The following is a 22,956-nucleotide window of genomic DNA, read 5'->3' as shown; positions in this document are numbered from 1 at the left end:
CCTGTGGGAGAAAAAAAAGTATCTTTTTAGGTAAAGATAGTTACATATTTTCCTCATTTAGGCTGTAATGTTAAGAAGGATGTGTCAATTTTGAGGGCAACATAGTATTGTTAAGCTAGATTTGTTTTTTTATAATCATGAATTCTCTTGAATGCCAGTAGAAATTTTAATCCCAATTTTTCCTAAAAATGTTAGTATTAAGACCTGGTAATTCCTGATTTAGAGAAACTGAAGAAATCGTCCTTTTAAAGAAAAGAAATACTAGAAAACTTGAGGTACTTACCAGATTTATTGAATGAATGAACAGAAAAACTGCCTGGGAGAGTCAAAAGTGAGCAAGAACTTCCCATTTCTACCTTTTTCACAAGCCACATTTAATTATAAATAAGGCTTTTCTCTACTTAACTTCAGGCAATAGTAGATTGTCAAGAAGCCTAAAGAAGAGCTGGGATTGTGGCTCAGCGGTAGAGCACTCCTCTAGCACGGGCGGGACCCAGATTCTATCCTCAGCACCACATAAAAATAAAGGCATTGTGTTGTGTCCATCTACACCTAAAAAGAAGAAGAAGAAGGAGAAGAAGAAGGAGAAGGAGAAGGAGAAGGAGAAGGAGAAGGAGAAGGAGAAGCCGCCTAAAGAGAGCATTTTCTCTGATAAGACAATGTAGATATTTTATACCATTGGTTAGCAAATTACCAACTGCAGGGAAAATTTGGCCATATTTTTTTAGTGTGATACAAACTAAACATGGTTTTTACATTTTCAGAGGTTATAAGATAAAGAATACATAAAACCTGAAATATTTACTATCTAGACCATTGGAGAAAATTTGCTGATCTTTGTTTTATATCATTCACTATGAAATTAACAAAAACTTTTTATCTTTGTGCAGAAGATTGAAAATAAAAAACCACGGTTAAGGAAAAGGAAATTATATTACCTCTTCATAAAGCCCTAAACATGGCATTGTAAAAATAAACACATTTTAAAAAAAATAAACTTTCTGGGGCAGGGGATGTGGCTCAAGCGGTAGCACGCTCGCCTGGCATGCGTGCGGCCCGGGTTCGATCCTCAGCACCACATACAAACAAAGATGTTGTGTCTGCCGAAAACTGAAAAATAAGTATTGGAATTCTCTCTCTAAATAAATAAATAAATAAACTTTACTTAAGCAAAATAAATAAATAAAACATTAAAAAGGACTGAGAATGTGGCATTGTTGTTAAGCACCCCTGGTTTTAATCCCTGGTATCAATCAATCAATCAATCAAATATATTGCCTTAACCAGGACACTGGCACACACCTGTAATCCCAGCTGCTCAGGAAGCTGAAGCAGGGGACACAAGAATAATGGTAGCCTGGGAAACTCAATGAGACTCTAAGGAATTAGTGACATCCTGTCTCAAAATAAAACCTGAACCAGGGATGGGGATATGGCTTAGTGGTTAAGGGATACTGAGTCAAATTCCCTGTAGCAAATATATATATTTATAGTTTGAGCAATTTAGCAAGACCTTGTCTCAAAATAGAGGGATGGGGCACTTAGTGGTAAAGTGACCCTGGGTTCAATATCCAGTACTAAATGTATGTGTGCCAAACACACACACACACACACACACATAAACACACACACACACACACACACACACACACACAAACACACACAGAGAGATAGGCTGGCTGAGTCACTGGAATGATAGGTATGTGCTACCAAGCTTGGCTGGTAACAGTCATATGAGTGTGTGTGTGTGTGTGTGTGTGTGTGTGTGTGTGTACTGGGGATTGAACCCAGGCTCCTGCATTTGCTAAGCAGGTACTTTACCACCAAGCTGCATCCTCGGCAATTAAAAAAAAATTTTTTTAAGAGAGAGAGAGAGAGAGAATTTTAATATTTATTTATTTATTTATTTTTAGTTTTCGGCAGACACAACATCTTTGTTTGTATGTGGTGCTGAGGATCGAACCCGGGCCGCACGCATGCCAGGCAAGCGCACTACCACTTGAGCCACATCCCCAGCCCGGCAATTAAAAATTAAAAAATAAAAAAGGCTATATTGCCTTCCTTGGTGCAGTAGTGCATTCCTGCAATCCCAGTGACTCCAGAGGCTGAGGCAGGAGGACCACAAGTTCAAGGGCAGCCTGGGCAATTTAATGAGACTCTATCTCGAAATAAAGAGGGCTGAGGATGTGGCTCAGTGGTAGAGCACTTGTCTAGCATGTGTGCAGCCCTGAGTTTGATCTGTTTCTGTCTTTTTGTAACCAAAATAGTGTTTTCTTCAAGGATCCAGATGTGAGCAAAGTTGACCTTTTACTCAATTTTAAAGCTAATAGATTTCAATTTTAAAAAGGAAAACAATGTGTTTTGAAGTTTCGATTTTTTGTGTGTGAAAAGTTAACTTGTAGTTTTGAATGTTTTAAAAATAAAAATTTGAAAATGTGGTTTGGGTTTGTAAATTTACTTTTGGAAATTTAAGTGCAATTAATTTCCGAAAACTTAAGTTGTTTGCTTTAATTTGGCAGTTAAAATTGGACATTGTGAAAGTTTTTAAAATTTAAAGATAGTATAGCTCTTTTCTCAAGGAACCTGCTGGCTCCTCTTCTGCATGTGTATAGATGAATCTTCCAAATATACCCAAATCATCCAGTTTAAACACCTTTGTATACACTGCACATGTGTCAAACGCACACACAATGCAGCCCTTGCAGCATGCTTGCTGTGCTTTCCCTGCCTGCACTGAGATTCCAACTTGCACCATCAATTGGGCTCACTTTGCACCCCCTTGCAGCCCTGGGCACCTACCAGGCCATCACAGAACCTCTCTGACTTCATGCTCAGCCATGAGCCCTCATTACCCAGATGGCACCCAGGGAGTTCCTTGCCCTCTGGAAAGGTACCCACAGGCTCAGGGGTGCCCAATACAAGCCAATCTTTCCTGCAGCTTGACATTTCCTTTCCTCTGCAGAAGACCTAGGTGGGCAAGTACACCCACAACTACAGTGGAATTAGTGTTTGTCCAAGAAGCCAGAATGATTTCTGAATCTTCAGGGCCCACACACTTTCTGGGAGTGTCTGAAGTGGTAATAACAAATCCTGGAGTGCTTGCATGCCCCTCATCAGTTCCACTGCAGAGAACTCTGGCCAGTTGCCCTGTTCCTTCTTTGTGAGGAGCGTGATGAGAGGAGCAGACTGACGATCTTAACGCTGATGGTTTCAAATGCAAAAATGAGTAAAGTCAGAGCCTGTGTGAGGAACAGGAGCCCAGGAGTGAGGGGCTTGTGCCTGGGGAGCAGATAATGAACAGTGCCACTCTGCTAGCACAACCTAAATGGCAGCACTTGAGGGCATGTTATCTACTTTGTGAGTGCTTCAAATAGTCATTAATAACATGCTTGTTCACAGCAAATACCAATATTACAGAAGATTCTAAAGGGCATCAAATCTACAAAAAAAAAAAAAAAGATTAAAAGGGAAACATTAGTACAGGGTGCCCTCCCTTCCTATGAGTCCCCAACTCCGTGAGAAGTGATCTTCCTCCAGCAACTCAGTTGATTGTCAGTGAAGCAAACTTTGTTAGCAGTTTCCTTTGCAGAGCACCTGGGGATGCTGTGGGAGTCATGCAGATGCTCAAACGACAGTGCTCAGCTGCTCTCGAAGTTTTCTTAAGGCAACACCTTTGGTGACATTTGAGATAGCAACCTACACATCCCCATGGACAAACACCTACAGTCCTCTGTTCTGCCTACTGGGCCGGAAGGGTGCTGTGAGACTCCCTTTAAGGTCATTTAAGTCAGGTGCAGTGGTGCACACCTGTAATCCCAGTGGCTCAGGCCGAAGCAGGGGGATTCCATGTTCAAAGCCAGCCTCAGCAACTCAAATGAGACTGCCTCTAAATAAAATATTAAAAAGTCTGGAGATGTGGCTCAGGGGCCAAGCATCTCTTTGTTCAATCCCCAGGACCTCCCCCAAAATATTTTAATATTCAGTTGATGGTTTTACTTTGACTATTATTCATTCCATTTTGAGAATAGGCAAACATGAGGAAGTTGTTGGGTGTATTAGAAATACTCTAAAACTCATGGGGTTTGTGATAATTCAAGTGAATAAGAAAACTTCTTTCCCTGAACATTTCAGATCTGTTGGGGTTTTCCCCCCAAGGCACAGTGGCACATGCCTGTAATCCCAGTGACTGAGGAGGCTGAGGTAGGAGAAGTGCTTTTCTAAAGCCAGCCTCAGCAACTTAGCAAGTCCCTTTCTCAAAATAAATAACTGAAGAGCAGAGATGTTGCTCAGTGGTATGCCAGCTATGGGTTTAATATCCAGTAATAAAGTAAATAAATATAAATAAATAAAAATAAAAATACTGCAATACTTTTTTACACATAGGTCTTAAAAAAATACCACCAATATTCTGTGTCACCCTAGGTAAAACAGAAATAGGGTAATCATGCTAATTGCACTTGACCTGTCCCCCATCTGCTTAGCAGTCTCCCTTCTCTATTAAAGGAGAATAACTGTAAGATTCTCATAGACAACTAGGCTCCAGACTCACCAACTTGAAGTAGGTATGTTCTAGTTCATTTGGGAAACTGATTATTCTTCATGAAAACAAGGAAAATTAGGGGGAGTTGTAAATATACTGTGTGTGTGTGTGTGTGTGTGTGTTTAGAAAGTGAAAGACTCATGCTCTATCTCACAATTGTAGTGAGGCAAATAAATGAAACACACTACACACACCCAACACATTTAAAAATGAAACATAAACTTCCCATTTCAAAGCCTGCTGTCATGACTTGCTGATGAGCACATATAGTAGCATTTGGAATCATGGTGCCTAAGATAGGAACACATGCTAATGCAAAAAGAGGAAGCCATTAGGAGCTACTGGTCTTTTCTTAAAAATCTATAAGGTTGTGATTCAGGTATCTCACTTTTGGTTATCTGTTGAAAATGAATGATGGGTCCATAAACACAGTTTTACGAAAAAAAAAAAAAGTCCTAGGGCTCTAGGGTCCAATTACACAGTAGGAAGAGTATAGATATTAATGTGTGGTGCATTCAAAGATGAGAAGAAACATTCTCAGTGTTTTTCCCATAATGATGCAAACTATGTGAGTTAAAGCTACGTGAATTATTAATTGGATCATATAATACGTACATGTATTGAAACTTCCCTGTGGACTCAATAATAACAATTCTTACATGTAAGTTGAAAATTATTCCAAAAATGCTATAACTTGGGCCACAGGTGTAACTCAGTGGTAGAGCGCTTGCCTAGCATGTGTGAGGCACTGGGTTTGGTCCTCAGTACCACAAAAAAATAAATACATAAAATAAAGGCCTTGTGTCCTCCTAAAACTACAAATATTCTTAATAATTGCAGTAACTCCCCAGTCACTCCCAAATTACAATTTAACTTGCCTTAGAAAACTTTTAAGTGAGTCATCAGAACCAAGCAGTCTCCTGGGTGAGCTGACCTGGGGTGGAGACAAGCAGAAACAGTAGAGCCATCAATCAGCCTTGGGATGAAGAGCAGCTGATGACTGTAGCTGAAATCCCCGGATTCCAGACATGCACTGCTTCCATGTCTCGTAGGCCTAAAATTGATCATGACCCTCCAATAGTTACAAATCCTAATCAATTTCAATCAAATCAATGATTGTGGGTCTTCCTTTGACCCAAAGGGCTAACACAAAAAAATATATATATAAGGTTGTGTTTTCTTTTTTATTTAGCTTTTGAACATGACTTGCAGGTACTCCAGTGTCTCCTCTGAATAAGACGTTTGTTTTTCTCTCTGTGTGATGGCAGGTGTTCCTGTTCCTGTTAAGACCTAAAAAGGGACAGGTGTAATCTGGAGTATCTCACAAGGACTCAGTGGCAGAGAAATCTCAGAAGCCTGTGCCATATACTCACTCTAGCCTTCAATCCTCAATGTATAATTACCACGATAGATCATAGAATAAAAGGTCAAAAGTCAAAAGATATATAATTACATAAATCATGTGGGAGCATTAAATGCTCCCTGAGTACGGCTCTGTCTTTTCCCTCATTATTGGCACTTGTTTCTGGTTACACTTCCCTGCTGGGTTTCCAAGACTGAAGAGGTCTTTGATATTGGGCAAATGTTTTTCTAAACTTTTTGATGTGAACCAAATCTCCTCAGGGCTACTCTTGGGTATTTCATGAGAACTGCTTGGGTCTTCGCCTTTTTGTTTTCTACTACACATGGGCCAGTGTCCAGCTGACCACAAGGCTTCCCGGGCAAGCATTGGGAATCTCTGTCTCCAATGGCCCCCCTTTTCACAAAATATGCACTGATGACTCCTGGTTTCTGGGGTATTCAAAAATCCCTGGGAAGTTGTGTTGCTCTCCAAAAGTGCAGGGTCCTTAAGAGTACTGTCATTCTATTTTGTACCAGGGATTGAATCCAGGGGTTCTTAAACACTGAGTCACATCCCTAGTTCTTTTTTTTTTTTTTTTTTTGAGATAAGGTCTCACTAAGTTGCTTGGGATTTCACTAAGTTAGTGAGGGTGGCTTCAATCTTGGGATCCTCTTGCCTCAGCCTCCTGAGTTCCTGGAATTAAAGGTGTCCACCACTGGGCCCAGCACCTATAGGGTAAAATTTGAAAGTACTAATTCAAGATAGAGAAATCTGGGCTCGATTTCATGTTCTTATATCTTACCTATAACTGTCTTAAAATCTCCATAATTACAAACAGAATAAATAAAGATTGGATTGATGGGACCACTATTCTCCATGTGAGTTGACAGTTCTAAAAGGATTAATGGAGATATTTTAGTCCATTTTTACTATCTTTTATGTAGAACCTTTAGTAAAGAAGAACAGTGTGTTACCTGTCACATATGATCATGATTCAATAAATAACAATGTTAACACAGTAACAAATTTTAATTTTATTTAATGAACAAATTCATACATAATGGGAATAAAGTATTTCAAAATTCACTGGAAAATCTCAAAAATAACAGCTCTCAGGAACAAGTCTTCTGATAAAAAGATCTAAGAATTATTTCCTCCAGTTTTGAAAAGTTAAAATATTGAAAAATCTTTGGTTTATAATAAATTTGTATCCTTACGAGACAAGTTTTCTGCACTATTCTATGATATTTGTGAGAATTTCTTTATTTTCCTACATCAACTAAGGATGTTTAACAAATTTTAAGCAAAAGTTAAAGGCAATTCCTCATTTTCCTCTCACACATCAAGATAGGAGGTAAAGACAAGGGCTTTGCTATATTTTTTATATTTCTCATGGTGTTTTCTTCATGATAGATATTTTGCTGTTATTTAAGGCATATATGTCAGGCAAATGTCTTTCCATATTTTCTATAGGTACTAGGTTTCTAAAGATAAAGAAAATTTGAAATTTGAGTAAAGATTTGGCCACAGTATTTACCTTGTTTGGGGTTTCTCTCCACTGTGAATTCTCCAGTGATTAACAATGTTTGAGTGATTGCTGACAAGTCTGCAACAGTTTTTACACTTGTATTTACCTCTCCCCATTATGATTTCTCCTGTGTCCAGCAAGGTGTGCTCTTTGATTAAACCCTTTCCCACATTCTGCACATTTGTATGGCTTTTCTCCAGTATGAATTATCTGGTGTTTTATAAGGCATGAATTATACCTAAAAGCTTTCCCACATTCATTACATTTGTAGGGCTTCTCTACAGCATGAATTCCCTGGTGTTGAGTAAGTCCTGTTCTTTGAGTAAAACCTTTACCACATTCTTCACATTTGTAGGGCTTCTCTCCAGTGTGAATTCTCTGGTGTTGAGTGAGGTGTTCTCTTTGAATAAAGCCTTTCCCACATTCTTCACATTTGTAGGGTTTTTCTCCAGTATGAATTATCTGGTGTTTGGTAAAAGATGAATTATACCTAAAAGCTTTGCTACATTCCTTACATTTGTAGGGCTTCTCTCCAGTATGAATTTTCTGGTGTTTAGTAAGGCCTGTTCTTTGAGTAAAACCTTTGCAACATTTTTCACATTTGTAGAATTTCTCTTCTGTATGAATCCTTTGATTTTGAGTTAGGGTTGAAAAATTCTTAAAAATATTTTCATATTCCTTACATTTGTAGGTTTTCTCACTGCTATGCCATCTTAGGTATTTAGAAAGGAAGGAGTGATGTTTAAAGGATTTGCCACATTCTTCACATTTGTAGGGTTTCTCTCCACTATGAGTTCTGTGGTGCTTAACAGGGGGAGGTCCTCGATTAAAAGTTTTGCCACATTCTTTGAATTTGTAGTGTTGATCACTGCTATGGTACCTATGGTGTTTAGAAAGGGGTGAGCAACTCCATGCTTGGACACATTCCCTAAATTTGGGGGACTCCCTTCCAGGATGAGCTCCACTGTATTGAGGAAGGCTAGCAGCTGAGTTAGAAGCTCTCTCACATTCCTCACATGTGCAAGGCGTCTTTTGGCCCTGAGTACTTGGATGGGTCATCAGCTTTGAGCACCGAAGAAAGACATTCCCACATTTGTCATCTCTGTAAAGGTTCTGTGTACAATGAGCACACTGATTTTCTCTCATATTGCAACCAAAGCTAGAGTTCTTCTCTGTTTTGCTACATTTGTAATTGTTTTCTCCAATTAAGTGCACTGGTTGCTTAGGGTAGAGACCTGGCTGAAGGTCTTGCTTATTTCATTACGTGTGTTACACACCTTCCAGTAATCTATATCTGAATTTTGATTAAGCAGTATGGGGTACATAGGGGCCTTCCCACAGTCATTAAAAGTGTACATTTGGGTACAAGAAGAAATTTTTTATTTATTGCAGTTTGTCAAGAAACTTTCAAAATGATCCCTTTTATAAACTTGTCCTTCAGTTATAAGTTCAATATTTTTCTGAGGCACTAAATGTTCTTGAGGTCTGCTGATGGTAAAATTTTCATTATGCATAGTCAGTACTAATTTGTCTTGTACTGACAAGATGATTTCTGATTTCTGACCTTCACTCTTACCTACATCGTCTCCATTTTTTTGTTTAAATAGTTGAGGTCATAATTTCCATATCTTCTCCTTATCACTTTTTAAAATAAATGTTTTATGCCAGATTCTGGTGAAATTTCCTGAGTATGATGAGAGGTCATGGCTGAAATAAATGAAAATGATAATGATTTTACATTCTAGACTGGGAATTTACTTTGCAAATATAACATGAAATTATAGCAGTCAGGACATCAGCAGGGTGGCAGAATAGTACATCCAAGGCCATCAGTTCTCCATAAATATATGAGCTAAATAACAATGGACAGACAAAATTACTTTGTTAGAATTACCCAAACCATCTGAGAGTTCACAGTGTCCAAGAGGAATAGACCATTAGGAGAGTGATATAGCAGAGGAAATGAAAGTGTATTATATTGATCCACTACAGGCCTTTCTCCTCCAGAATAAATCCACCAACTCCCTTCTTTTCTCTAATTAGGAAAAGGGAAATGTAAAATGTGAACATTTCTGGCTTTCTTGGGACTGTCTGAAGACCACTTTCTGTCTACTGTGGCAGAGTCCTGGATATAACAGATTTTTGGATGACAATTACAGATATACAAAAAGGGGCAAAGAGCCTATGGTCTCTAAGGAGAAATATGGACAAATATTTTTAATGGTAAACACACACACACACACACACACACACACACACACAGCCTAGTCAGTGTTACCTGAATGAAGTCAAAACACAGCAATCAAGAAAAATTACTTGCATTATAATTTTTATAACTTTGGTTACTTACTGATTCATTTCATTGCCAAATTTTATATATTTACTAAGTATTTCAGGGTATTTTAAAATATAAATATATATGGTGAAATGACTAAATCCAGCTAATGAACAAATGCATTATTTCATATAATTATCATTTTAGTGCTTAGAAAACATGACATTTACCTATTAGCATTCATCAAGAATACAGTTAATTAGCCAGTATAGTGGTACAAGCCTGGAAACCCCACAACGCGTGAGGCTGAGGCAGGAGGATCTCAAGCCAGCCTCAGCAACTTAGTGAGGCCAAAGTAACATAGAGAGACCCTGTATCAAAATAAAAAATAGTAAAAGGGCTCGGGATGTGGCTTAGTGGCTAAGTGCTTCTGGGTTCAATACTTGGTATACCACACCCCAATAAAGAATATAATGCTCACCATGTGGTACAATAGAACTCTTGCCCTCCTTATGTCCTTTAAAATAATATTATGGAGGACTCTAGAATCCACCATTCATGGATCCTTGCCTGGGCTTCTTCTCCCATGGTTAGGAGACTCAGACTTCTGTGCTACACAGGGAGAGCTTCAGGTAGCTTAAAGTCCAGAAAATGGCACAAGAATGCCAAGCCTGCTTCTGCACCAGCAGCTTACTGGCCACACATGTTCCAGAGGAGAGGCTCCAAAGCCCCTAGCCTAATACTGTGGATGCCCAGCCTCCTCCAGGATCACCCTTAGTTATGCTCTTACAATTTGGGATCCTAAAACCAATACCCCATGGAGACCAAGGGACAACTATATGCTTGTCACTGTAAAGCTTCAAAATACATGAAGCAAAAACTGGTAGAACTGAAAGGAGACATAAATAAGATACAAAATTATAGTTGGAGACGTTAATCCTGCTCTCTTAATAATGATTAGCAGTGGAGACAAAAAAATAAATAACAATATAGGAAATGTGAATACTACCAAACATCATGACCTCTTTATTATCTCTAGATTCAATCCAACAAAAGCAGAAACACAGAACTCATTAACCAAGACAAGCAACATTCTGGACATATAGCAAGACTTATTCTGGGAAGGACTGAAATCATACAAATCATAGTCTGACCACAAAGGAACTGCAAATCAGATAGGGAAAGACAGCAGAAAAATCCCAAATATTTGAGAATAAAACAATATACACCAAAACATATTGCCAGAGATCAGAGAAGAAATCAACAGGGAAGTATAAAATATTTTCAAGTGAACAAAAATGAAGACATCACATAATTTGTGAGACAAAGCTACAGCAGCTCTCTCTATAAGTACATTGTGCAATAAGTCTTCATTTGTGGAAGTTCAAATCAATGTTTAAAACTTCTATCTTTAAACACCAGGACAAAAACCCAGAAGGAATAAAATAATCAAGATAAAATAAATAAATGGGAAAAATGAACTATATATCAAAATTAATAAAAACTATCTGGGGCTGGGGCTGTAGCTCAGTGGTAGAGCACTTGCCTAGCACATTCGAGGCACTGGGTTCAATAATCAGCATCATATAAAAAAATAAATAAAAATAAAGTGTCCATCTACAACTAAAACTTTTTTTTTTAATTAGCTGGTCTTTGAAAGATTGACATGATGCTTGTCAGCTAAAACAAGAAAAAACTAAAATCCACAAAGTATCCATATCAACTTTGAAAAAGAGGTTATAGGGAAATATTACAAATGCCTGTATGTCCACAAATTCAAAAACACAGATGAAATAAAGAAGAAATTCCCTGAAATAAAAATGTTCTCAGTAGCTTCATTCATAAATCTACCACACGGCCTGCGCAATGGTTTCATTAATGAGGTTCTAGGCATAAAGTTAGTTAGAAGAGATCGAAATAAAACACACAGACAGTTACCTTATTTCTATTGCTAGGTCCGAGACGGCTCCCCTCTCTGGTTCCCTCCACTAACCGCCCAGCAGGGCAGCAAGGATTACTCAGGGCTAGCAGGAGAGAGAGAGAGTTTGAACACGCCTGGGAGTAGCCCTTTATTGGGGAACAAGAGATTCAGGGGAGAATTCCATCCAATGAAGGTTGAGGGGGGCTGCACTCCAAGGTCAGGGTCAGTGATTGGGTCCCCGGGGTCAGTGGTCAGGCACACCCCCACACGGATGGGCTCTCTCATCAGGAAAGGGCCGGGAAAGCTTCGACACAGCCAAAGCGCCTCAGGCCCTTAACGGGAGTCACCCAATCACGTGTCAGAATGGCTCCCCACACATAAAAGCCTCAAAGTGGAAAGAAGCCAACCAATTGTAGTTCTACCAAGTAATGATCCAGACACAGATAACATACTGTGTGATCCCCTTTATATGAAATTCTGGAAACTAAACTATAGTGAGAAAAGGGACTGTCAAGCGCCACAAGGAGAACCAACTGCAAAGGAGCACAGAGGAAACAACTAGGGTGATGAACTGCTTCCTGTCACGACTATAGCATATACATAACTGCATATGTTTGTCAAAATTCAGATTGCACCCTCAAAACTGGTACAATACATTGTATGTAAACCATACCTCAATAAAAAGTGCATGTTACTAATCATACTATTAATATTTTAAATGCATGGCTTACTAAGCATTTTTTTACTTGTTCCTTAAATAATTCCCATAAACAGGGATACCAAACTTGAAAGCAAAATAACGATGCAAAGTCACACAGGAGAGTAGGCAGCAGAGCTGTCCCTCTAATCTAACTTTCCAACATGCAATACGAACAGACTCTAATGGGAAGATCTCATGACTTTCTGTTCCAAGGAAGGCCAAGGGTTGCTTTTCTAGCTACCATTATTATTTGTGTGTCATAAAATCCACTTAGTGGATTTCATTTCCCTCCTTTTTTAAAAAGTAATAAGAGGAGGGTGGAGAAAATGGGGCAGAAATGGGAAAATATTGGAGATCATTATGCTTGAAATATCAAATATTGCTTATAAAAACTGCGACACAATTTGTAAGTTTCGGTTGATTAGGCTATCAAATAAAATGCTACCTCTTACTGTGAGTCTTAGTAAAAAAAAAAAATTGAAAACCATTATTATAGGCCAAAAAAGGCTAACAGTGATGCTGGTTACCGTGGGATAAAGAGACAAAGATCCGTGGGAATACTGCCTGATGATGAACAAATGGGTGTGAGGAGTGAGGGAGAAAAAAGCAAGTCAAAATAACTTCTAGGCTCCAAAAACACTCAGGGACACCTTGGTGGATAATCCAGCATTGTTAATTTGCATCTGATTGCTTCCAACTTACTTTTTTCAAACTGCTCTCCTCTCGCTCTCCTTCCTCCCAGCCTTGTGCCTCTGAGGAAAACCTCCTTCTCAACCCAGGTATCCATGATGGATGGTGATAAACAAATCTGCACTTTATATACAGAGAATGCTCACTGCTCGGTCCACTAACTGCCAGAGATCCCAACAACGTGGGAATTCTTCATTCTTGTAATAAGACTGTCCTCTAAAAATAACTCAAGAAAAAAAACTTGAAATGAGACATAATTTAGGCCTTTAAAAAAAACAACTTGGAGAGATGGGTTTTGAACATCAACACTTCCTGAGATATTCCAATTTAATGTTTCTAAAATACTGTGATTCAAACCTGTTATATAGAACAATTATTTTATATGCCTTTCCTGAAGTTCTGCCAAAATGGCTATTCACATTAAAAAATTCTAAATAAAAAGCAAAAATGGAACATATATGTTATGGGGGTGGCCAACTTTAAAGAGAAAACATAATGAAGCACCAAAACAAATGCTTCCCTGAAACCTAATAGACCATAAATAAAGAGTCCTCAAAATATCCAGCGCCCTTTCCCTTCTCCTAGCTCCACATTGATCTATTGTGATAGTAGGAGCAAATGTGACTCCATTTTGTTTTATGACTTCATCCTGTAAAACAACCATGCCAAGTAGAAAGGTCATGACTGGAGCAAGATGTTCTTTTCCTTTTGCTATAGAAACCTTTAAGAACACAGAACTACCTAACGGGGTATTGTTTCTGTAACTAGGGTAATGGGGTTCTGTTTCTGTAACTGGGGAGACTGGGCTAACTGTGATTGGTTAGGCTTCCCTCTGCTTGACTGCACTGTCCCGCTTCTGTAACCTGGCTTGCTTGCATTGGCTAGACCCCCTGAACATCACTTTTGCAGTTTTCAGGCTTATAAGGAGTGCCTTTGCAATTGTTCAGGGCTGATTAGGTGAACAGCTTTATGTTCTGGTCAGCTGCCACTGGTGTGCTTCAATAAAGGCTTGATTCGATTATACATGAGTGGTCTGGAAGTCAGTTTATGAAACCCTGGGACAAAGCTTTAACTATAACACTATAACACTATAACACTATTCCCTGCAAGGCTCATTTGCAAATGTGTCATGACCTTTCTGTCAATATATCAGAAAATGTTTGTAAAATGGTGTAGAAAGGAACTGAGGGCAGCATTTCAATACACTTCAGCCTAAATGAACCTCATCAAATCCCCATAAGGATGGAAGAGGAAACTAGTCCTACTTTAATACAAACAAGAAAAGAATCAACTAATGAATTTGTAAAGGCCACAGAGCTAAGTAGTAGGGAAGTTCAGTCTCTCACCAAGACTCTTCTGATGCCAAATCCAATGCTCTTTCCACACTGCGTCAGTCAACAACAAGTGAGGAAGAAGGTACTCTCTGGTATCTCCAGTCCAAGAGAGACATGCTTATTTTCAGACTTCTGTGACAAGGGACACAGCTTCCAGAACTAGACTACCTTCTTGATTCTACCATGGCCTAAAGCCCTGGCCTACTCAGGAGACAAGTTAAAGACCAGATCAGGAAAGAACAGCAAGAGTGGGGAGAGAGCAGGTCAATCAGAAAATCCACATGAAGATGGCCAAGGAGGAATCTGGGAGAGGCAGGCATGTGTGCACCTAAGATGAAAGCAGGGGCAAGGAGGCAGTCACCAGCAGCAGCTGGTCCGAAAGACTAGGCAGGAGGATTTCCACCGCAAACACTGAAAGGCTTACTAGTGCCAGATCACATGCTGGGTACCTGAAGTATCAACAACACAATGTCTCTGACTTCAAAGGTTTAGACTAGTAAGAAAGACAGATAAATGATGAAGTGCTAAAAACACCCACTAGGTGCCCAAAGTGCAGACCTTACCAAGGGCAGTTGCGAGGAGGGTAGAAGTAAGCGGTGGTCACAGGGTTGAGGGAAATAACAGTCTGCATTGAGAAGGAATCCACTTGTTAATACAAGATAGAGCAAGAATGTTTCTGGAATGCCCTGTTGTAGTCACTCTGTCACCATCCACTGTATGACTCCATTTATGTGAAATTTCCAAAACAGGCAAATGCACAGAGATGGGAAGTAGATGAGCAATTGTCTGGAGCTGAGTGAGCTGCAGGAAAATGAGTATGAGTTCATTTTAAGGGAATAGGCTTTCTTCTGAGGATGATAAAAATGCTTTACAATTGATTGTAGTGGTACAAATATACTAAGCACTAAATTAAATAGTTTTAATGGGTGAATTGAATGCTACATGTATTATGTCTCTATAAAGCTATGCACCACTCCCTGGTTGTATGTTCTCATAGAAGTTCAAACAAAACCTGCAACTGTTTTTATTATTGTCCCTAAGAAGCAGCATAGTAAGTGTAGGAGACTTGGAGCTGCCTGGAACAAGACTTGAGCTATGGCTGCACCACTTGTAGCCATATTTATGGGGACAAGTGCATGGAGTACTGCATACATGACAGAGAGTAAGGGTGCCTGAGTGGCAGGCCACTCCCTCTGCTAGGCACCTGAGTGTCAGGCCTTATCCCTTAGGCATAGCCCTCTGTGTGAGGCCATGTGTTGCTGTCTCACTGCTTGCTCCACAGCCTGCTCCTCAATTGGTCTCTGCCAGGACAGATGGCAAGAAATTGCATTGGTGGCTGCCTGTAATCTGCTTAGCTACTGCCTGAGTATATTCACATGGTAACTGCATAATAAAATCAAACCTGCTTCCAGCCTGGTCTTTGGAGGTCTTAAATAGCAACTCTGCAGCCACATTCTCCTCTACCCTGTTCCATGGACCTCCTCACTGGATGAGAGAGAGCCCATGCACTTAACCTACCCCAGCCTCAACATCCTCAGATGTGAAGACAACCTCTGCCTTGCAAGAAGATTTCAGGACTGCTTTAACCATTTGCATGGAATGCCAAACTGCGGACACTGCAGACCCTAGTGCTCAGGAGGATTCTGCCACTAAGCGAGGGTGAGACTGACTCAGGGGCTTCCACCCAGATGTTTCAGCTGCTTGCTTGCTGTTCCCGTTTTTCTCATCTTTACTCCCAAGTTGCTAGGATTACAGCTGTGCACAACATCCCTCCCAACTCTCTCAGACATTATTCTTAAGTAATTCTTCAAGTACACAATTGTTGCTTGGTTCTAGTAATGATGTTTTTGTTTGAATTTTATTCAGTTTTCTGAGTATGAGTTCATTTTAAGGGAATAGGCTTTAGTTCACTAAACTAAACTTATTTCAAATGTTTATTTAGGTTCTTTGGGTAATTCATAACTCTTACTTTCCTAATGTTCAGTTCCTAGTGTTGCATTTTGTTCCATTGATTAGTCAAGTGTCCGTTTTTCTTTGTGTCCTGTACTCTTTTGGATTTGTCCATATAAAAGCCAGCCAATAGTAGATTAGTAGTCATTTTGGAAAACAATATGGAAGTTAGTAAAGAACTGAAAAACAGGAAGCACTGTGCCACATGCTTGAAATAGCAATTCCGCAGCCACACTCTCCTCTACCCTGTTCTATGGACCTCCTCACTGGACAAGACAGTAGTATCACAAGTTTGAGGTCAGCCTCAGCAATATAGTGAGATTGTCAAAAATTGAAAATGAAAAGGACTGAGGCAAAAGGCCATGGAAAATAGCTGAGTTCAATCCCCAGTATCATTGAAAAAATCTAAGAAATTATAAATATGAGCAAAAAAAAAAAAACAGAAGTCAAGATTAAAGAAGCTCAATTAGCTCCAAGTAGGAAAAAAATAAGACTTAAAGTACAGTTTACTTAATTTTTCAATATTAACAAAGAGAGAACCTTTGTTTTGGTACCACAGACTGAATTCAGGGGCAGTCAACCACTGAGCCACATCCCCAGCCCAATTTTGTATTTTATTTAGAGACAGGGTCTCACTGAGTTGCTTAGCACCTCACCATTTCTGACGCTGGCTTTGAACTCGCCATCCTGTGCCACCGAACCTGGATACAACGAGAGAATCTTGAGAGCACCAAAAGAAAACTGTGCAACTGAGAAAAGAACTTGAATATAATTGTCAATTTCTTAGTAGAAGCCTTGCAATACAGAAAGGAACTAAGCAATAGTATCAAAGGGGTCAAAGACAGAATTACCAACTAAGAATACTGCAACCAGAAATACTAACCTTCAAAGGTGAGGAAACATAAAGACTTTAAATATATATAAATGCACCCAAACATAACTGCTTGACCTGTCCTTCAAAAAATACTAAAGTAGATCCTTCATACTGAAAATTAAATAAATGTGCATAGCAACACAAGTCATGTGATAAGAAAAAGTAATATACCAATATAGATTTCAATTTACTGGAATGATAGGATATAAAACACTTTTTCATTAAATTTAGAAGACAAAAACATAAAAATCACCATAAACCTCTTAAAGAGTATGTAATATAAAAATAACTGTGCCATCAATGACATACTTTTAAAAAGATATATATAGGGGCAGGGGATGTGGCTCAAGTGGTAGCGCACATGCCTGGCATGTGCGCAGCGCTGGGTTCGATCCTCAGCACCACAAAGAAAAATAAAGATGTTATGTCCGCAGAAAACTAAAAAATAAATATTAAAATTTATCTCTGTCTCTCTTTAAAAAAAGATATATAAATATACTGAATTTTGTTTTAAAATTGAAATTAATTTCTTGCCAGTTTAAGATATATTCTAAGCTTAAAATGATTTTTAGAAAATACCAAAGTAAATGACAAAATACTCATACAATGAATGAAAGCAAAAGAGGAATCAAGGAATAAAATGAGTGAACCACAAGTTAAAGTAATAAGAATAGAAAGTAAAGAAATATAAGAAGAAAAGAAAACTTATACAAAATACAACTGTATGCAGTCTACTGGAAACTCTAAATCTAAGGAAGCAACATAAAGGCAAAAAAAAAAAAAAAGTAAGGATATTACATAAAAAAAGTGACCAGAAGCTGGGTGGCAAAAATTACCGTAAGAATAACATTCTTTAAAAAAATTATATGCATTACCATCTATTTTATCAAATTTGATTTTATTGGCAATAGAAACAAAAATGAAAAATAAAACAAAAAAGTAGAAGCAAATATAATTTGGTTGGCAATGGAAACAGGATCAGGCATAGCTTATTTTCATCTTATATTTCCCTAATTTGTGAAATACTGGAAAATGCCATATAATCATAAAATGTAGGCTAAAAAATAAAAAGATTATTAACTGATGAGAGGAAACCTATACTACAAGATGAAATTTACTCTATAAAATAAAATACAGAAAAGGAAAAAAAAGGAAATTCAACCAACAAATTTCTGAATAACCATGGATGTATTATTTTTACAAATACTCTGATATCACTACAATTTTCTCCTGTTTCTATACATCCAAAATGAGCAGCCATTGTGAATCACTGACATTCACTATGGCAGAAAAAAAATCCACAGAAAATCCATTGTAAGTATTTATAATTAGATCTGATAAGAGAATTTCAATGAATAAACATAAGTGATATTAGAGAAACTGCTTTATGATACTAATATATTACAGTGGTTGCACCTAGAGGTCTCAAGAAATGTGCGCAGATTTCTGAGATGCCCCAAATAATGGAAATGCTATCAGATCATGCTGACCCTCACAAGCGAAGGGGAGTACTTGGGCTATTAATTTCAATGTACTGAAACATCCTTGCAGGAGAAGGAGGAGACTAAAGAAGAGGAAACCATGCTAAATATAAGGTAGTACTTGCTCTTTTAGGACAGCAAGAGAAATAACCTAAGCTTCTGGAAAACCATTTCTGTGGCATAACAACTTCTCCCCCAACTATTGGAAGTTTGGTTTCCTCCTTGACCTTTGGACCTCTCAACTGTGTCCTTGGCTTTATGAATTTCTATCCACCTAGATACATGGCTCGGGGCTCTCTCCTTTGCACCAGAGGAAGGTGTCCAAACACAGCTTAGAGACAATGTGTTTATTGGAAAATGAAATCTTGGGATTCTCCCTGTGACTACTGATGTTTCTATTCTGATGTGAGGAAACCTATATCTATTCTGGTACCATAAAGGAAAGAAATTGGATTTTGACATGTAGGTCACATCATTCCATATCACTGAATTACTGTAAGTACCACTAATATAAAGTGAAGGGTATATATCACCTAAAGAAAGGGAGAGGCTTAACCTAAAAGAATGGCATTAACATTTTTTTCTCAGTAACAAAAACCGCCCAAGCCTTTTTCTTGAAAGCAAGAATCTGAAATTCATTCATGAAGAGCAGAAGCTCCCAAAGATATTCTGCAGGGGAAGGAAATTACATAGTTAGCAATTCTGATTAATTCGGAATTCTGGAGGGAGGCTCTGCTCACCCAGGAAGACCAGGTTTCTGTAGGTCTCTAGCATCACATCTCTGTATAAATTCTGCTGAGCAGGCTCCAGGCATTCCCATTCCTCTTCAGAGAAATCAATGGCCACATTCCTGAATGTTAACAGTTCCTGAAATAAGAATAGGTCAATTAATAGCACATTGACCATTTGATCATTCACAGAGCTTAAAAGCCTACTGAAGATGAAATGAGAGTTAGTAGAACTGCTCTCAAGTGGGTGAGTCATTTTAATTATTCAGGAATATACTTTGTAACACAGTGATATTCTCTATTATCTAACTCAGAGGTAAGATATGTCCAAAAAAAGTGTATAGATACACTTTTATGAAATAATATGTAAAATTAAGGCATCAACATAAGAATATACATTTTAATTGTGATTTTATATAAGATCAATTGTCAATTTTTTTTCAGAGGAGAAAGTTACAGTGAGTAAGAAGGATGATTCTAAAATTTTAAATGCACAACCATGAATCAGAGATTTACTAAACTGTGACCTGGTTTTCTGAATATGTAGCAGTGATTCCAATCTAGGGATCTTACTGGCAGTGGTCCAAGAGAAACTCTTGAACAGCAATGAAGTAGACCACCATAGGGAAAAAAAAAACACTGATGAATTTGAGTTCAATTTTTAAGGTATTTATGCACTTTTATTAAAACAGCAACTAAACAACAATCCTTTTTGACCATTTCAAATACATACTTCTCACTCTAAGAGCTTTGCTGCACCCCTCCCCTGACTCAGGCAATGGCAAGGCCCTACTGAGGTGGATGGCAAAGGCATCCATCCTCTGGAGGAGCACAATATGTTTCTGGGAATGGGCTGGCTTGTTTTTGTATTCCTTTAATAAGTATAGTTGTGACTTCTCATATGACCATTAAGTATGAAGGAAAAAGCATGACTCTCCCAATTAATGCAACTACTTCTAAAGAATAAACCTGTTTGCTCTAAATGAAATGATTCAGTTGTGGAACGTAAATTGTTAATGTTTAATGAAAAACCCCCTGTAGGAAAAACAGTCAAGGAAGTTTTTGAGAAATTAAATTAAAATATAGAGAAGAAGAATTAATGTTAAGAAGACAGATTAGTGCTTAATACTTGGCAACTTGTTCTTGTTCCTGTGCACAATGGTTTGTGCTCTTACTCTTGTTTGATTAAAATTAGTAGCCTCTCTTTTCAAGTTAACCACTTGCCATAACTGTGGCACCGGTTCTAGTCAGTAAGTCAAGAAAGAATAGTCAAAGTATAGGCCAATGGTCTGGGACATTTCTAACTATTATTAAAAGCTAACTAAGCAGAAACAGCTCAAAGCAAAATGCAAACTGAAAGTAAAAATGCTTGCTTATGCATAAGCTAAGATACATTTTTCTATCTAATTGTAGCTACGTAATATTTTGTTTCTTTGAATAATACCACAAAGTATTGTGAGCCTGCCAAAATGAAAAGTAAATATGATTAACTTCACAAGTAAAGATTGGGATTCAGCACATTCACTTTTATGTCTGTGTTGTTTCTACACCCACTTTCAAGACTCCTCATCATCATCTCCTGAGACCTGCTGTTGGAGCTGGACTCCCACAGAGCTTTTCATGTCTTAGTGCAGAAAATCAAAAGAAAGTGACAGCAGTAGTGGTATTCATATTTTATGACATATTGCCAACACCCAGTAAATGGTAGAGGCTGATTTTTACCCAAGTTTATTTGACTTGTAATACAGGGGTGGGGGAAAGGTGCATTAAAGTCAAGATAAAGTTTGCATGTTAGATCAATTTTCAGAGCAAGGCAGTGATTATAAATGAGAAGACTAATGGAAACATGTTAAGAATATGCAAGATGAAATTGATCAAATGATATTTGTGTTTTATGTATTCACACATAGAAATGTCAACTTTATACATCTCCACCAAGCGACCATTTCATTAAAGAGGTTCGTAGCATAGAAGTTAACTAGTGAGATCAAAATAAACACACAGACTCAATTACCTTTTTCTATGACCAGGTCCGAGACGGCTCTCTCTGGCTCTCACCTCAAACCACCCGGTGGGGCAGCAAGGCTTACTCAGGACTAGCAGGAGAGAGAGAGAGCGCATGCCAGGGAGTGGCCTTTTATTGGGGAATAAGAAATTCAAGGGAAAATTCCATCCAATGAAGGTCGAGGGGGGCAGGGCATTCCAAGGTCAGGGTCAGTGATTGGTCTCAGGGTCAATGGTCAGTCACACCCCCACATGGACAGGCTCTAGCACCTGGAGAGGGTGGGGATAGCTCCAACACAGTTTGGCCAGAACGCCTCACACCCAGTCAGGGAGGTGCCCAATCACGTGTGAGAATGGCTTCCCACATACATCGAAACAGTAGACAATTTTTCATGCAAATGAGTCATATATTCCATTTTGTAAAACTCATACATCAATTTGGGCTGGATGCTATTTTAGAAGACACTATTGTGATTCACACATTAAAGGACGGCGAATAAAATAAGAGCCACAGTTACTGAGGCTTTTACAGTCCTGACTTTTACCCTGTTATTCCAAATTTATTTTGAGGTACACTTTATAATTTTCAGACTCTTGGAAAGATGTGATGCTTGTTTCTTTCACAGAAAATGCAAGGAGGTTATGAGGTTATGTTCGTGAGCTGCAGGTGGGATGAACTGAAAGCCTCCAGGACTTGGTCAGCTTCAGAAGCTCCAGGGGTAAAGGCAACGTCCAGGAGTAAATTTGGCAAACCAAAGGCAGAGGCTGCATTCCCCAAAGCAAGGCACAAAGAAAAACCACTAAGAAAGAAGAGTTTCTATATCAAATAGGAATGTTTATGTAGATTACTTAGAAAATCCTACCTAGTTGCCTAAAGACAAGGAGAAAAAAAAAATAGCATTATAGGGAAAATCTGGCAGACAGCATTTACACCAAGCAAGTAAGTTTACAACAGCTGTAATAGAACAAGTTGTCAAAGTGTCAATCAACGTGAAAGAACATATAATAAGTGCTGTGACAACACTGTCCAAATCAAAACCAAATGATATAGTAGGGTGTTTCAGTAGAATTTCCTTGGCATTCTAGAGATTGAGTCTCTTCTAATCATTATGTTCTTTCAGGACAAAGTTCTTAGGGGCAACAGATGTGCATCTTATTGACTCTTGTGTATTTATAGATGATGGAGCATCCAGGTGAAAGTCAACAAAGCATAGGTCACTTCTTCATTAACATCCAATGACCCCAAAATATCTCCAATGGGACTCCAGGATACCAAGACATTCCAATGTCCATTTATCACAAAGAAAATCTTTTCAATCCTGCAGGTCATGTATGTCTGGCCTGGTTAGATGAAAGTGTAAACAGAGAAGGCTCCTGAGATAGGGGGGATACATGTGCACACATGTTTAAAGAGTTCAATTTTATGGCTGTGAGAAGAAAAGGAAGCAAAGTGCTCACATGTTAAGCATGAACCTGAATGGCCGAGAAGTAAAAATGCATGTTCCAATAGAAGGCAGTGGGAGGAAAATTCAATGCTGCCAGGGCCACACACCTGGAAACCACCTTCACCTCCTCCTCCTCTAGGCTTC

General features: G+C 38.6%; 1 protein-coding gene across 2 annotated transcripts; it reads right to left on the bottom strand.

Moving 5' to 3' along the window:
* Positions 1 to 6,910: 6,910 nt before the first annotated feature.
* Positions 6,911 to 21,405, bottom strand: LOC308632537 (uncharacterized protein). 2 transcript variants are annotated; one of them, XM_081264693.1, is made up of 4 exons: positions 21,378 to 21,405; positions 19,376 to 19,502; positions 16,937 to 16,981; positions 6,911 to 9,117 (listed from the first exon to the last, which is right to left on the bottom strand). In XM_081264693.1, exon 4 carries the CDS (start codon positions 8,554 to 8,556, stop codon positions 7,513 to 7,515), a length of 1,044 nt encoding a protein of 347 aa, XP_081120819.1. In that variant the 5' UTR covers positions 8,557 to 9,117; positions 16,937 to 16,981; positions 19,376 to 19,502; positions 21,378 to 21,405; the 3' UTR covers positions 6,911 to 7,512. The 2 variants fall into 2 exon arrangements, with proteins under 2 accessions (XP_081120819.1, XP_081120820.1); XM_081264694.1 differs by lacking the exons at positions 16,937 to 16,981; positions 19,376 to 19,502; positions 21,378 to 21,405 and adding exons at positions 11,624 to 11,709; positions 13,009 to 13,029.
* Between the last annotated feature and the right edge of the window lie 1,551 nt (positions 21,406 to 22,956).

The sequence above is a fragment of the Spermophilus citellus genome, assembly GCF_964194105.1.
Source record: "Spermophilus citellus genome assembly, chromosome: 13".
Lineage (NCBI taxonomy): Eukaryota > Metazoa > Chordata > Mammalia > Rodentia > Sciuridae > Spermophilus > Spermophilus citellus.
The sequence above is the reverse complement of the archived record's forward strand: the minus strand, read 5'-3'. Positions and strand labels throughout refer to the sequence as shown.